The 15,679-nt window shown below is 38.2% G+C and overlaps 1 protein-coding gene across 6 annotated transcripts in view; it reads left to right on the top strand.

The window, feature by feature from the left end:
- Positions 1 to 14,805, top strand: part of TUT4 (terminal uridylyl transferase 4) — a 49,639-nt gene extending 34,834 nt beyond the window's left edge. For 5 of the 6 annotated variants that reach the window (XM_068953154.1, XM_068953153.1, XM_068953150.1 and 2 more), the window contains 10 exons: positions 979 to 1,056; positions 1,466 to 1,643; positions 2,005 to 2,052; positions 2,150 to 2,232; positions 4,252 to 4,367; positions 6,132 to 6,292; positions 7,259 to 7,356; positions 10,118 to 10,643; positions 13,022 to 13,195; positions 14,247 to 14,805. In XM_068953154.1, the coding sequence (XP_068809255.1) occupies positions 979 to 1,056; positions 1,466 to 1,643; positions 2,005 to 2,052; positions 2,150 to 2,232; positions 4,252 to 4,367; positions 6,132 to 6,292; positions 7,259 to 7,356; positions 10,118 to 10,643; positions 13,022 to 13,195; positions 14,247 to 14,338 (1,554 nt within the window). In that variant the 3' untranslated portion in view covers positions 14,339 to 14,805. The remainder of the gene's footprint in view (positions 1 to 978; positions 1,057 to 1,465; positions 1,644 to 2,004; positions 2,053 to 2,149; positions 2,233 to 4,251; positions 4,368 to 6,131; positions 6,293 to 7,258; positions 7,357 to 10,117; positions 10,644 to 13,021; positions 13,196 to 14,246) is intronic. The other variant, XM_068953155.1, reaches the window with a different exon arrangement.
- Positions 14,806 to 15,679: the final 874 nt, after the last annotated feature.

Here is a 15,679-nt window from a genome sequence, read left to right as displayed (position 1 = left end):
TGGTAAATCTTATCAAGAAAATTACTACAAAATCTGGAATCTATGTTGAATTTAGTTGCTGCTGTTAAATTTACTTTTGAGATTTTGGTCTTACAGTGATACCAATGTGCTGCGCTCGATAGGGAGAAATTGGCAGGTGGGATGGAGAGAAGGGAATTGTAATTATGAGACTGTGACAGATGCTCTTGAGATTTGAGTTCAGGTCTTCCATCAGTTATTGTCAGATTATTTAATGCTCAGCTTTTTATCTATAAAAGAAAAAAAATCCAACTTGGTAAGGGAAAAAAGATAACTAGTGTTTTGGTACAACTTTGAAGATATTATCTTACATGTGTCAGGAAATTTTATTTTAAAAAAATAACATTCTGTATCTCCATTGCCTGTGGGTGGGTGGGTCAACTATCTCCCTCTCCCTGGATACATGGGAACTCCCAAGCAGGTCTGACAATTACCCCTTTCTGATTTATTTATTTATTTATTTATTTTTGGTCATCTGTCTGCAAGAGGAAAATTGGTTTAAACATTGCAGTTGAGACTCTGACTTTCTCACTGACACTTCAGTAGTGGTTGGGGGTTGTTATTTTATTGTTACCCCTGAGAGTGCATTTAAGTAACAATGGAATTTCCCTTTGGCTTTGCTGAAATTAAGTAGTAAGAAGAAGTTGTAATAACTCATATAGAGTCTCCTTAGAGATTTTGTGGGCCAGAGGGCTGTCTGAAACTTGATGAGGTAATTCTGTCATATTTTCTTATTTGTAAAGAGCAAGTAGAATAAAGTATTAGAATACTTGATATAGAGGAAGAATTTCCCGTTGGTAAAGTGTGTTTGAAGCTCTTTTTGGATTATTACTGTCCTTTCTCAAAGTAATTGCTATAATTAAAAAATAGGTCTTTTTGTGCTATCCTGTACCAGCAAGGCTGCAGCTCTTTTATGGTGATTTTAAATTAGAGTGGTAACTATGCCCTCTATTTCTGCAGATATTTGATGGAAAACAGATTCCACAGAGAATGGTGGATGGATGGAATGCCTTTTTCTTTGATGACATGGAAGAACTGGTAATATTTTAATTCTAGAAGAACACTAATGCTGAAGGCTTGTTTTTATGGGAAAGTGATACATTTGTAACAGTGTAATTGATAAAAGACTAGCTATAACTATCATAACTGTATTATTATAATTTCCCACATGAATCCTGTTTTTCTGGAATGAGTGGCTGCTTTTTCTTGATTTATCTCAAATCATTTCTAAGTAACATAAATGAAACTAGGAAAAAAAAATACTTTTAACTCTTCATAAGTAGGCCTGGATTGGGGTAGCCTTAACTGTGGTGATTTGTAGTCACACCTTACCTTCACCAGGTGAAACTCCATGGTAGAAAAATTGATAGTTAGAGAGGTAGTTGAGGAGGAGGAGAACTGCTTGGGTAACTGTACCTGTCTAAATTGTATCTTCAATTGCATGCAGAAGAAGCGTCTGCCTTCTCTTGGAAGGAACACAGAGTCCCTTGGAGAGCTCTGGTTAGGGTTGCTGCGATTCTACACTGAAGAATTTGACTTCAAGGAGTACGTGATCAGCATTCGGCAGAAGAAGTTATTAACTACGTTTGAGAAACAGTGGACGTCCAAATGTATTGCCATTGAAGGTACTTATCTGCTTAATTTTGTCCCCTTAATGAAGGAGGAATGTACACAGTTGCTCCAGATGTGTTCTCATTATTGCACAGGATCTTTATGTAAGGAAACTACCATCCACATTAAAAAAAAAAAATTGTTTGTAAGTCCTACAGCTTACCAAGGAGGAGATTAGACTCCTGTTTTCATAGATGTGTGTAAATTATTGTTACTTTATTACGATTAATCATACTTTTAAAATATGTCAGTTGCTTTGCCATCGTCTACTCAGCGAGTGTAATTAAAATGGGATTGTCTGTATAGAAATAAAAATTTCTGTTGCAGCATATCTTTTGCAACTCTTAGAGTTGTTTTTCTCCCTTCTTTGCACAGATCCGTTTGACTTGAATCATAATCTTGGTGCTGGAGTCTCTAGGAAAAGTAAGCCATTAAAGTGTACTGAGGATTAATGCTCACTGATTTCTAAAGCTTTGTGCCTGTTCTGTTGTTTTCCAATAATGTTGTCTTTCTTCAACAGTGACCAATTTCATAATGAAGGCATTTATCAATGGGAGGAAACTATTTGGTACCCCGTTCTACCCAGCTGTTGGAAGAGAAGCTGTAAGTTTTCAGTTTTGTGAAGCTTTCAGTTGTATTTTACCTTTCTCTGTCCACTATAATGATGCATCGATAGCAAATGTCTTTTATATCTTGATTGTTTTGGTATGCATAATACATGTAATTAATTGTACATCGTCTGCGTAACATGTACAGCTTAGTTTTGCACTTCTGTGATATAAAATATGGAGTAGGAATCGGGTTGGTATTTTTGGCAATTTCGGGGAAAGTTAAAAAAATTTTTTTTTGGGAAGAGTTTTAGTAGCTATTTGTGTAGCTAAAGAAAATAAATAGACTTGCAAGATATGGCATGTATATCAGTGTCAGAGAGTGGGGAAAAGAACAAGTGCCATTGAGGGAGGGAAAAGGGGGATGAAAGATCAACTTTTTGTTATTAGTCGACCTTCAAAACGTGTATAATGAATCACTGTCAGGAATATCCATATCAAAAATAACTCTTTTCTGCCACAGGGTGCAGTCATTGCTGCATAATAGAGAACTTTTTTTTTTTTTTGATGAGCAAATAAATTAGCTGGAATTAATATTGTTAATATCTACTTGAGAAGATGCTTTTTAAGACGTTTTAGGAGTGTTCTCCTGGAGGCTTTCAATAGGGCTTGTGCTCCTAAGTTGCGATGTGATTTTGAAAATCTCTGTTTCTTTTGTTTCTGTTTTTCTTTTATAATGTATTTCTTGAAAACCCTTTGGAATGTGAGCTAGCAGCCTGGGTACACAGGAAAGGAGATTTATTTCTCCTCATCCCTCCTTATCTCATTCCATTTGCTGATTCTTTGTGCAGTTTTTCTTAGTTTGTATTGTATGTTCTTTCGTGTAATGACTGTGTCTTATTTTGTTTTGTGCTGTGCCTAATAAAATAGGACCTGAATTTTTTTGTGGTTTTTGAGTGCTACTGTGATATAAATAATGAATTGCTGTGTTGGATGTAGTTATTTATATTTGACAAATGTGTGAGCATGTGTAGTAGACATTATTGCAAATTATTTTTAGGTTTTTTAGCAACGTGTTTGCATACATGCTCAACGCAATGTTATAGTACTTGTGGAAAATAGGATGTTCTTAGGTTTGTTTTGTCTTATCTCAGGTTTTCACTGAATGCTTTTACCTAAGTATAAAAGGCAAGACAGCAAGTAGCCTTTAGCATGCGTATGAGCTGCCCCTTATGTGAAGGAAGTCGTGCCAATAGTATTACATAGCATTTTCCTTATTCAGAGTGCTTAACAAACAAGCAGTTCTCAGTCTCCTACCCTAGCTAATACCCCATGTTGTCGCTCAGCGCTACTGAGAGCAAAGTGAAGCCAGAAGGTTGAGAGAATTACCTAAGGCGACGGTAGGACTTTGTCCCCAAGCTGGGGTTAGGACATCTCCATCTGGGGTTCCAGTTCAGTGTTTCAGACAAGATAAGTACTTTCACAATGTTTGTACAGCTCAGAGGCTGTGAACTGTGGCCTTTGCCCTGACATATGACAGAACTACAGTTGTCCTTAGCAGCTCCAGGCAACGGACGTAAGCTAAGTCATTGACCAGATGCTACATCTGTTCCCTACCGTGAAAAGATGTTTATGATTTGTCACGTGATGTAGGCACCTGAGCTTTGTTTGGTCTAGAGGGATCTAATCATGCCGTTTGAGAAGGGCTGTGGGCTGCTTCAGAAAGCATACAAGCAGGAACTCAAGATGCCAAAATAGATCATATGCAAAACGTTGCCCATATCTTCTGAAGAACCTTTGGAAAAGGTGTTGGGGGAGAGGTGGGAGGCTGGAGCCTGGATAAATGTTGTGCAAACTGAGCCTGTGTTCCTCAGGCTAAGTATCCTTTTTTAGACCAAATTACTCCATATCTCCTCAAAATGTTGCCTTTATCTAGAGGGCAAAAAGAATAGTTATAACCTACAAAGAAGTAAATTTAGGGAACAGTCAGAGAAGAAAGTTATCCATTATTCTTTCTTTTCTCTGTCCTGTAATTCAATGGTTTTATACATTGTGTTTGTTCGTGTTTCGATAGGAATACTTTTTTGACTCAAAAGTGCTGACAGATGGGGAATTGGCGCCCAATGACAGATGTTGCCGTGTCTGTGGAAAAATTGGTCACTACATGAAAGACTGTCCAAAGAGGAGAAGGTAAACAATATATAAGTAAAACTAACACTTTACAATTAAAATCTTTGAAGTCATGTTACATCAGGAGAGATTTGGGGATTTGCATTTTTAATGGAAATGAAGAGCATGCTGAATTGCAGAGACAGCCAGAGCTTCAGGTCTGGTCCTGACCTTCCCACCCTGTTTTTGCCTTTCTTGGACTATTTCTGGTCACCCCTTTAAATCTTAGAGTGTTCATGCAAGCGCATGTAGAGTAAAATCAGTGATCTGTGGGTTCATATTTTTGCTTCATAATCTATCTTTAATGATCACTGACCTTAAAATGTAGGTCAATAAGTTTTTTTTATTTGTTTCTTTGTTTTTTAGTAGTGTAAATCTTAAAATGGTCTTAAGACCATATTACCTGATTGCACAATCTGTAACTTATTACAATGGGTTTCCTGTAGTGATCATCTTGGAAAGGCAGATTTGCATTGCTCTGTAGATCTAACAACATACCTCTGCAAGCTAGATAAAAGTTTTTTGTTTAAAATCTAGGGGTAATTAAAATATGCATAGGTATGTTAGTTGTATTTCTGTACCATCATACTAGTGTCATCACTTAGTGATTGTGCCCTTGCACATTAGTTGCACTTAGGAATATTGGATCCAGCACCCTTGAAAAAGGATGGTCCCTAGTATATGCAGGTCCATGTCTCCAAAGAGTTCAGCAAGAGTTGGCAAAGAACCTGCACTCCTTGCTTTTTTACTACTTTGGACTTTTAATGACACATTCAGTATAGAGTGTCTGACTCCTAAAAACCTGTTGAAGTCCTTATAAGTTATTAAAGACAACAAGAGTTATTAATAACAACTCGTTATTGTTAAAGACTGAAGTCTGGGCATTTTGATTTACTCCTTATGTTGAGATGTGTGCCCCATGATTCTTTAAAATAAATTGTTTCTTCCTTCTGCAAAGTCCCATATTATTTACAGCCTTTGATTCAGTCAGGAGAATTCAAGATAAATGGAACTGCACTTGGACCTCAAGGTCACAGGCTGACCATTTCGTTCAGCTTCTCCTTTAACATGTTCCTCAAACACTAGCACTTCAAATTGCACCACCTCTTTCTCTATATCAGCCTTGGGGAAAGGAGTTGTCATCTATTCTTCACATAAAGTTGCTGCTGCAATGCAGTTATATAGAACGTCTCTCAAATTGTGTCTCACAAAATGTTATTAACACTTAACATTCCTACAGACATCATGGGGAAAAAGACCTTTACTTCTCACCTTGGTTCCTAATTGCTAATCCTTCTCCTGTTTGTTATTTTAATACTTAATGTTTGAACGGGAATCCGTGCTTTCTTTCACATCCTGTCTAGGCTCAGGGTGCTAATACGCTCTTATAGAGAAATACTCCATCTCCAGTCAGATGGAGGGATATCTACAAGATATAGCTGACTTGTTTTGCCTGTGTTCTGATTTAATGGGACTGTAGCATAAAACTACTCCCAGACTAATCAGCAGGCTAAGCCTGCTTAAGCACAGATACAGTTCTGCACTAATATGGGCAGATATCTTCTAGGTGGTGTTAGGGAGCTTGTAAGCTCATTAAGTTTGTACAAACTGGTTGTTAACCAGCCTTAATTCTGAAGGTGTTTTCCTGGGACTCCTATGATATTCTGGTACAGTTATTGGTTATGTAGCCATTTCCTTTGAGCGTACCTGTTTACTACTGTGCAGAGATTTGTTTTGTGTGTGTGTGTGGTTTTTCCACTAGCACTAATAAACATTGTTATTAAGGTTGAAGAAAAAGGAGAATGAGAAAGATGATGAAAAAGAAGTGAAAGATGATGATAGAGAAACAAGAGAGAAAAGATGCTTCATCTGTGGGGATGTGGGTCATGTTAGAAGAGATTGTCCTGAATTCAAGCAAACGCGACAGAGAAATAATAGTGTGCCAGGTAAATAAGTATAGCATGTGTGTGTGTTTAGTAGTATTTGAAAGTTCTGAGGTCCCTTCTTTCCCTGGGTTTCTATACAGACCTGATAAATATCTTCAAATTTTCTGCAACTAATGCTTGCTTTCAGTCATTGCAAACACAGGCTTTAGTCAAAGTGTTACTTTTCTCCAAGGGAAGTAATGCCTCTTGAAGTACAGTCTTTATATGGATGGGTGGGAAAAATGTGCTCAACAGTAAACATGGTCTACTTCACAGTATTATATCATTTGTCTTTTGCTCACAATGGGTGCACTTAGGAGTAGTAATAGTAGTAATAACTGAATGCATTTCCTCTTCCAAGTGTTTATCAAGTGTTAGCTAATGCTACATCATCTACAAGAGGTAAGCAAGTATCCTTTCGCCAAGAATTAGTTGTCTTAAGTTAGACTTTCGAAAGCATGCAAGTGAATTGGGAAGCTAGATCTGGCTTTCAAATTACTGTTAGGAATTAGAGAGACAAGTCTTACTGAAAACCCATTCAAATTAGGCCCTTAGATCCGTATTTTTTTCAAGTACTGTAGGCAAAAGTATCATAAATGAACTTTAGAGAAAACCTTGCTTCTCTTCTGTGTTCAGATCTCCCTTACTCCGTTTTTTAGGCTCAAAAATTTCTGCCGTTAATATTGTCAAAAATCCCACTACTCGTGGGAATAGCATGGAAACCTGTCTAAAGTAGTGTTCTCAGCTGTTAGCAATGTAAGCCTCGTTCATGCTAGAATTTATATTACTCGGAATTAGATTTTGGGGTTTTTTTTTGATGTTATTGGTAGAGGAGAAGCTTTCAAGCTAAAGGCAAGAGAGGCTGACGTGATTTACCTACTGCATGTCACATTAGACTTAAGGTATTGCTGACTTCCAGCTCCATGTTCAGTATTCTGTGATCCATAACCCTTGTAATTTATATAAAAATTTTTGTTCTTTGAATAGGTGCCCAGTTGGTCCGAAGCATGGTAAATTCACAGCTAGTGGCTGTGAGCCAGCAGCAGGTGGAACGACCCTTGCGCACTAGACAGTCATCAGAATGTGTAAGTTCCAGTTAGCTTTAGTTTTAAAATGAGTAGATAGAACAAACCAGCAATCCTGGGCCATGCTAGAGAGATGCCCAGGTTATTATGAACAAATTCTGGACTTTGTAATGGCAACATTGCACTCTACAGTATGGGTTACTAAAGCTGTTTGGTTTACAGTCCAGTCGACTGGAGACCATTTGTGGTCTTTTGGTATGGAAACTACATGTTCAAGTTTCATATGCAACAACTTGCTGTTCCGAAAGGCCATCTTCACTCTCTGTCAGGTTAAGCTGAGAAGCCTGTTGAAGTCTTGAGCATAGTTCTTCTGGCAGTGTAGTTACTAAAAGTGCTCAAAGTTGAAATTAAAGATGAAGCGCAGCTCATCATTAACATGCAAGAGACTTAGGTTTGTGACTAACATGATTTTCTGAGGTTTCAGAAGGGAACTGTGTTAAGGATTCTGTGGATAGTCAGCTGGAAGGCAGCCAGCAGCAGTGGGTAGAAAAAAATTAGAAGTCAAAGGGGAAAGGATGACTGCCATGAATAGACAGGGAACATAAATGAGTCATTCTTCACTTCAGATGTGATACACAAAGAGAAAGTCTGCCAGAGCAAGCTAGAAGCACAAACAGAACAATGGGGAAACTTTTTTGTTTTTTCTTACAATTTGTTCAAGTCTCTTTAGAACCAGATAAAAATATGTTTAGCCTGCTCCTATGTGGAGATGGGTAGCAGAGGGTGTTTGAACAAATACAGCTGCTGGCATTTAGTATTACTGCAGTACAGAATACCACAGAAAGTGATTAATCTTGAGCTAATAGGCTGAGAAACCTGTGCCTGCTTATGAAGCTGGCAAGTGAGTGTACAAAGTAATCGGGGCCGCTGATTACTAATGCGCTTTGTTCAGTTACTTTGCTAATGTAGGTGTTGAGTGTTTTATAACTGGTCAGCAAGCTTTCACTGGAATGTCTGTTCCAGTAACAGAGACTTGGTAACATCATTTTTTACTGTAATAGTCTGCTAATAAGGAGGGACTGATGCAACCCTGTTCTAAATGAACGGTCACACTGCCACCACGCTGTATCACATAACACAGAAGCATCTCTGTAGGAGCCTTGTATTTCTGTTTGGGAAATTGCAGCTGGAGGTGTGGGTGCATGCACAAGTGTCAGGCACATCAGACACACTGGACCTACTGCATGTGCAGTCAGTCTTGCATCATTTGGATGCCTTAGACTCTGTGCATGTGCTGTGTGGTTGTCATTTGGTCAGGATCTCCTGGAGAGGCCACAGAATACGTGCTGCCTGGGGGCTATTTGTTGGGAGGAAATGTTAGTGGTGCAAGAGGAGGCGAAAGGGAAAGCGGGGTGTGGAAGCAGACCATGAAGCTGGAGTTCATCATTTCTCCTCTCCTGCTGCTAGCATGTCCATGCATGCTTGTGGTGGTTTAATGTTTGCAGTAAGGCTGTGGTCTGTGTATGCGCTCTGTTTTTGAGTTTATTTGTTTGGGTTTTTTTTTTTTTGTAGGCTTATTTTGTTTTGTTTTTTAACAAATTTAAACTGTTAAACTAGTAATTGGCTTTCAAATCTCAGGCTTTACCTTCTTTCCCTGGTCTGATGCAAAGGCATAGAGGCATCAGTACAGGAATGATTGGAATAGCAGCAAGGAGCAGTCCCAGCTTCTGGGCTTCAGCTGTGCCCATGGCAAGATACACAGCACGCTATCGTAAGGAACTAGCTGAGAAGGTGCTGTGGGGACGTGCTGCAAACCTACTGGTTATTGAAGGAAAGTGACTGCCAATTTAAACAGCTAGGAGAGCAGTCAGGGATAGCTGCCGAGACCTTTAACTTCAGATATTTGACAGCAGCTAAGTTACCTGGAGCTTATATGTCTGCTATAGCCTATGGAGAAAGACAAGCAACTCCACAAAGAGACTGGGATCTGAGATTGAGATAATCACCTCTGTCTTAGGCAGCTATCTCTAATTTGAATCCCCTTGGAGGCGCCTATCTGATGCCATCGCCACCTCATCTGAGTGCTTAAAAACAAGTTAGATGAATCTAGACACTGGTAATAAATTTTGGCAGATAAGCTGGGAAACATCCAATCAACCCGGTTCTTGAAATGCTTTTCTGCTATGTGCAATACCAAACAGCTCAGATGGGCTCAGACCTGTTTCTGTATGTTGCCAGTGAAAGGGAAAGCTTTGTAAGAGCTCTACAAATGCTGTAATAATCTGTGCCTTCAGCCATTGCCTAGCATCAGGATACAGCAGTTGAAACTGGGTCTTTGGAGTTTCAATTTCTTGTTTAACAGATTAAATAAAAATTTAAGAAATATTAAGAGCTTATTTTAGAAGCACTTACAAAGGTATCTTTGGTAATGAGAACCACTGTTTAGAAGGGAGGTTTTGTAACTAGTTAATGAGGTTCTGGGCTGTAAATAAACAGGGTAGGGAAGACACGGAATAAAAATCAGAAAGAGATGTATGAGGAGTCTAGTGAATAGCTTGTTGGGTTTAATGTTTGCTCAAAATGATGTTTCTGATGGAGGGATGCACCACGTTAACAGGCCAAACTGTCTGCTGGTGGAAAATGATTGTTAGTTGAATTGTACTCATTCAAACCAGCAAGACCTTTGGCTTAGTTGGGGTGTTGCTGGGGAGTGCTCTGCTGTTTTTGTGAATAGTTTGATAAATTGGGTGCTTATTAAAGAAAAACACCATTAAATAGCTAGTGAACTAATCAGAAATACATACTTTTTTTTCCCCTCCAGTCTGATTCGCATCAGTCATCTTACTCTCCACAACCTCAACAATTTACACAGAATTCCTCTCAGCCAGCCTCCATTAACCAGACTCAGCCACAACCAATATCCCAGTCTAAGCACGTTCCGCAACCACAACAGGGTGCACAGCCACCCCATCAGGTCCAGCTGCCTTTGTTTAACTTTCCCCAATCTCCCCCAGGTCAGTATTCCACCTTGCATAACCTGGGACTACTTCAGATGCACCATCACCACCAAATTCAGCTTCCCAACACTTCGTGGCCTATTCATGGGCCCGTTATTCACTCTGCACCGGGTAACCCTCCTCATTCTACAAATGTTCCGTTTTCTATGAGGTCTGGCAGCAGCAGCACCACAAATAACCAGAGCAGTGTAAGCTTGAATGATCCCAGTATCATCTTTGCACAGCCTGCTGCCAGGCCCATGGGAATCCCCAGCACTTCTCATGAGGGACACTGGCACAATCCTGTGACTCCAAACTCACTGGTGAACAATGGCACTGTGGGGAATTCAGGTAACTCTTCTCTATTGTATCAAACCTCTCGCACTTTGTGTACAAATGTTAAATGTTACAGAAACAGCTAATGCTAAATTTGTTTTACGTTTAAAAAACGATGCTTAAGAAACAAAGTCATTATTTTGTCTTAACATTTTTACAGGAAAAAAAATCATGCAAGTTGCATCTAGGTAACTTTTAGGCATTGGTCCTGTCTGCCATTAAGAGCTATGCAACACATGAGAAATCATGCATTCAACTGAGAAGTACTGTAATAATTGTTTGAGTCTAAATTGCTTTTCTGTGAATATGCTTACAAATATGGTTTCTGTTTATGCTGTTACATGAATTGCTAGATAAATGCTAAGGTTGCACCTCCAAGCTCATAGACTGACAGAATTATGGTTGTGCCTATTGAGGGTTGTCCCCTTGCCAGTACTGCAGTACAAGCTTAATGATATGGTCTTACACAGTCTTCTCTCCTGTCGGTTATCCTGGCTCATTCATCTTCCTTAATATTGACATTCTTTCCTGAAAATGTTTTCCATCTGCTGCAACAAGTGGGCAACAGCCTTTGTCTCCTATGAAAAACAAGTACGCTTACATGTCTGAGGCTGAGAAAAATAGTATGTAGTAGCTAGAGTGAATGCAGTTATTTAAACAGCAAACAGTGGCAGTCCCTAAATGTGAACAGTGATCTTCTAAATCGTAATAGTAGTCTCTTGATTTATTGTGTGTATAACTTTACCAATGTTTAAAAAAAAAAAAAAACCCTCATACAATATACTGATGCAGTCATTCATTGCAAGAGATGGAAATTTTAAATCTCCTGCACATCTCTGTGCTAACAGTTAGTGACAGCAATAGTGGATTCTCATCTATGAGTCAACAGTGTTAGATGAGAAACTCACTTCACCAGTCAGTTTTTTCAGGTATTTGCTGACAGGAGATGCATATTTTTCTATTCTGAGCAATGTGAGGAACATATTTTAGAGGATGCAGAGACTGCTACCAGTGTGCTTTCTAAGCTTGCCTTTGTCCCTAATCCTCCATCCTTTTTTGTCTTAATCCTCTGTCCTGCCTCATCTGTCCCCTCCTCCATGTCCACGCCAGCGCTGCCTTTATTTCTCAAGCATCTCCATCCGATTCACGTCTTCTTACCCGGGTAGCTGCCTTCTTTCAGACACGTTCCCCAAATCCCAGTTTCTTCTCTTGACTCTCCGTCCTCCCTTAACTAGTCCCAGTGCTCATCATCTTGTCTGTCAGTCTGTCTTCAGTTTCTTCCTTTTGCATTTTCTGTCTCTCTATGTGCTGTGCGCTCTCTGTTTGAAGCCTGCTTTCATACTTGCTTGGAACAATTTGGGAACTGCAAATTCATGGAAGCTTTGTCTTGATTCACATAATCTTGAGTGGGAAGGAGCAACTTTACTTTTCAGTAGGCAATCTGATCTGAAGTAAGATCATTAGAAGATTCAGACAGACAGCTTTTTTTCATGCTTTTTCCAGACTTATATTTCATGTTTTACTGTATAAAACTACTGTTCTTTTTAAAGCCATAGTTTGCTTATTATGAAAGTCTATCTAAAAAGTTTTCTAATGAGACAAAGGGGGAGCTGATATTCTGAGAAGGGTAGTTGCTTAAATTTTGTCTTTTTTTTTAAGGTACATTGAGGTTTTTAAATTACAGGGTATTAGTGTCTTATGAAATTGGGAGTTTGGAGGGAAAAAAATAAACCAGAATTAATAAGACAGCATTGGCAATAATAGCTGCATGTCCTGCCTCCTTGATGCTTGATTTCTCATCCTTAATGCTGCAGTAATACTAGATTTGTGAACGGAATAATTTACAATTTGTAAAAAAAAAAAAGAAACAAAGAAACTCATTTCAGAAGTTTTTATCTTTTCAAAAAAATAATAAATTGGTCCAGTGATCTACATACAGAGTTTCTTAAGCATACGGGTGTTAGTGGAATTCCACTGTACTGCTTTTGAGAATTATTTCTTGCAGTAGGACATGCTTTCATGTCACACACATGTCAATGATAGTGAAGATCTGTGCAGGATCAGATACTAGTAAAATTTTTCAGAACTTTTATTTTTCATTGTGAGAATGACATACAGTCTAATTTATTTCTGTATGGAATAGTGAGATTTTAGGTCTTGATTCTAAGTACTGATTCATCGTCTATCTTCCCCCTCCAATACATTCTATTATCCTGAATAATGAAGTAATTTAGGTGGTAATTTTTATTGATGTATATTTAAAAGAAATTAGCACATCAGATTAATCGCATAAAGCCCCTGCAAACTGTTATTTGAGATGTAAATTGTATTTGTGACTTATTGTTTAATTATTTCAACTTGCAATGTGCTTTTCCCTTTCAATTGAAAAATAGATCAGGGTTTCCAAGGACAGTTTGGTAAAATGAACCCTCCTTCTGTCCCTTGGGACCATGGGACCCCTACCCATTTTCCTCTCCTCCGAGGAGCGTGGCCTTACAATATGCCTCAGAACTACATGCAGCAGGGAAATGCCAGCTATCCACCGAACAAACCTTTCTACCCTCAAGGTACTAGAACTAGTATATGAATCAACAGCTCATGCAACATGTCTCTTTACTGTCTCAAAGGCTTTAAAAGCCAAAGAACCATGTTTCACATGCCTAGGCTCCCTGGACCCATAAGAATGAATCCAAGAGTCAAATCAACGCTTCAGCTTCCTGTATGGATGGATGAAAATCTTTGTGGGAGGGAAGGGATTAAATGAAATTCTGAAGTAGCCAACTTGGACTGTGATGCACTTCCAGCCTTTTTTTTTTTTTCCTTCTCCTTCATTGCTGCTGTCTCACTTAGACCCACTTGTTTCAATAGAGGATAAAATGATTTGTCCATGCGCATGCCAGGAATTTGCAGAAATTTTTGTCCTGATTAGTTTTATTTGGCTTTTGTACCTTGCCTCATGGAATGGCTTGCATACATTAAAAACTTGCAAGATCATAGAATAGTTCAGGTCAGAAGGGACCTCTGGAGCTCATCTAGGCCCATTTGCAGTTAAAGCAGCACTAACATCAGATCGGGTTCAGTTATTCAGGATACTTTGAAGGATTGACTTTATCCAACTCTTTCTGATGCTAGTGAACAGTAAAAGTGTTCAGCATCTTGCAGGATTAGGAAAGGCTGTGGGAAAATGGTCTTTGGCTCCAGTGAGAGAGAGACTGTGCCCAAATTGTACTTAAAGGCACGCAATTACCGTGCTGCTGGGTCACTTTCTGTGAGATGAGAGATACTGGCATCAAATCCCATTTTTTCAAAGCCTAATCAATAGGCTGTAGCAAGGTTTCCAGGTGAGACCCAGATTTAAAAATCCTGAAATTATTTTTGTTAGTTTAAAGAAAGTAATCTTAAAGTAATGCAACAACAATGAAGTACTGATCATTGAGGGAATTTCAGAGATAGGATTAAAATAATACTGCACTGTCCTGTTAAATGGGTTAGTCAGATAGCGTTTGTGTCAATCACATAAATGCCTTTATTTATAAGTAAGTGTTATACATTGAATATAGCCAAACACTGTTAAGTTTGTTTAACTTGCTGAAGTAATTGTAATCCATTTTCTTTTAGCTGGTCCACTGATGCAGAGTAACCAGCGGTTCTCGCTTCTGTCTCAAGGACACCCACACTTGAATCTGAATTACATTCAACAGAAAAAGTGAAATTTAATGGGATTATGGGGGGGGGTTGAGGGAGGAAGGGAGAAAAAAAAATCAGGTTCTGATTTAAAATCTTAATGCAACATGTTTAGATACAAGATTATTTAAGACTGTTTTTAAAACTGTATCATTTGTACATAGATATGAACTATAGTTTTTACTAGTATCACAGAACTGAGTGATACAAATTTCATCTATTTTATTACCCTATTTTTAAGGGGAATTGTGTTTTGTTTTATCTTGATAAACTGTAAAGAGAGAGAATTTTTAAAATTAAGTTCTTTATTTTCTATTAGCTGTATTCATACTTTGGTTGCTTCAGACTTTATATATATTGTTCTAAAAAAATAAAATTAGAAAGGGATTTCATGTGTTTAAAAATTTGTCACTTCTATTCTTTACAGAACTATGTAGTGCCAAAAACAACTTTTTAAAAGAAAAATAAAACCGCAAAAAAAGATTTAAGACTTCTTTGCTCTTCCCTATTTGTTTGTATGTTTGTGTTTAACTGTAATTAGAATACTAGAATGAAAAAAACTTTTTAACATGAAAGATAAATAGCTTTAACCAATAAGACCTACTATGGGTATACACACACACACCCCCTGCTGATGTCGCTACATACACTGTTCACAGGCAAGAGGGGTATTTTGTAAATAGTTGGTCTCTGCTATTCCATTCGTAACCTTCCCAAAATAATATGGAGGTGTTCCAGAAAAATAAGACTGTACTATGATAAGATAACTTAACAGAGGGGGTTCCTTCCATAAGTTCATTGGGCACAGTACTCTTGTGCTGCCAACACTCATGGTATAAGGTATGGAAAACACTTAAGCGGTGATAAATGAATTTTGTATATAAAATCTTTAGGAGACAAAACTGTAAATCCATGCTTCTGAAGCAAGATTATGAATAGCACAGTACAAAAGGGGCTTAATACACAGCTGTTTTATTGTGATTTATAATAAATATGTATTAAGATAAGATCTGTAACTAGAATAAAAAGCTGGAATAGTCTTGAGGAACAGGGTCTTGCTGAATGCTAACTTCATTAAGCAAAGCTAGACCTGAGCATAATTAATTATATGTCATAGTTTGTGGCCTACTTGGGAGTGGGGAACAGAATATTTGTCTTCCAAGCGATGGTTGGTTACTATTTTTTAATTTAGTAACTTCTTCTTAAAAGCTATGAATAGTGGTTTGTTCTACTGTCTGGTTTTAGACTGCTTCTGACACTATTACTGGACTTAAAGTTGATTTTTACAAATTAACTAGTAACTCTGGCACAGAGCAGTACAGCTACACCTTTGAGTGTGGTTTTAAGTTAGCATCTGCTTTTAGAAT

Source organism: Struthio camelus, chromosome 8, assembly GCF_040807025.1.
Source record: "Struthio camelus isolate bStrCam1 chromosome 8, bStrCam1.hap1, whole genome shotgun sequence".
Lineage (NCBI taxonomy): Eukaryota > Metazoa > Chordata > Aves > Struthioniformes > Struthionidae > Struthio > Struthio camelus.
Note: the sequence above shows the minus strand (reverse complement) of the source record. Positions and strands in the feature narration are given on the sequence as shown.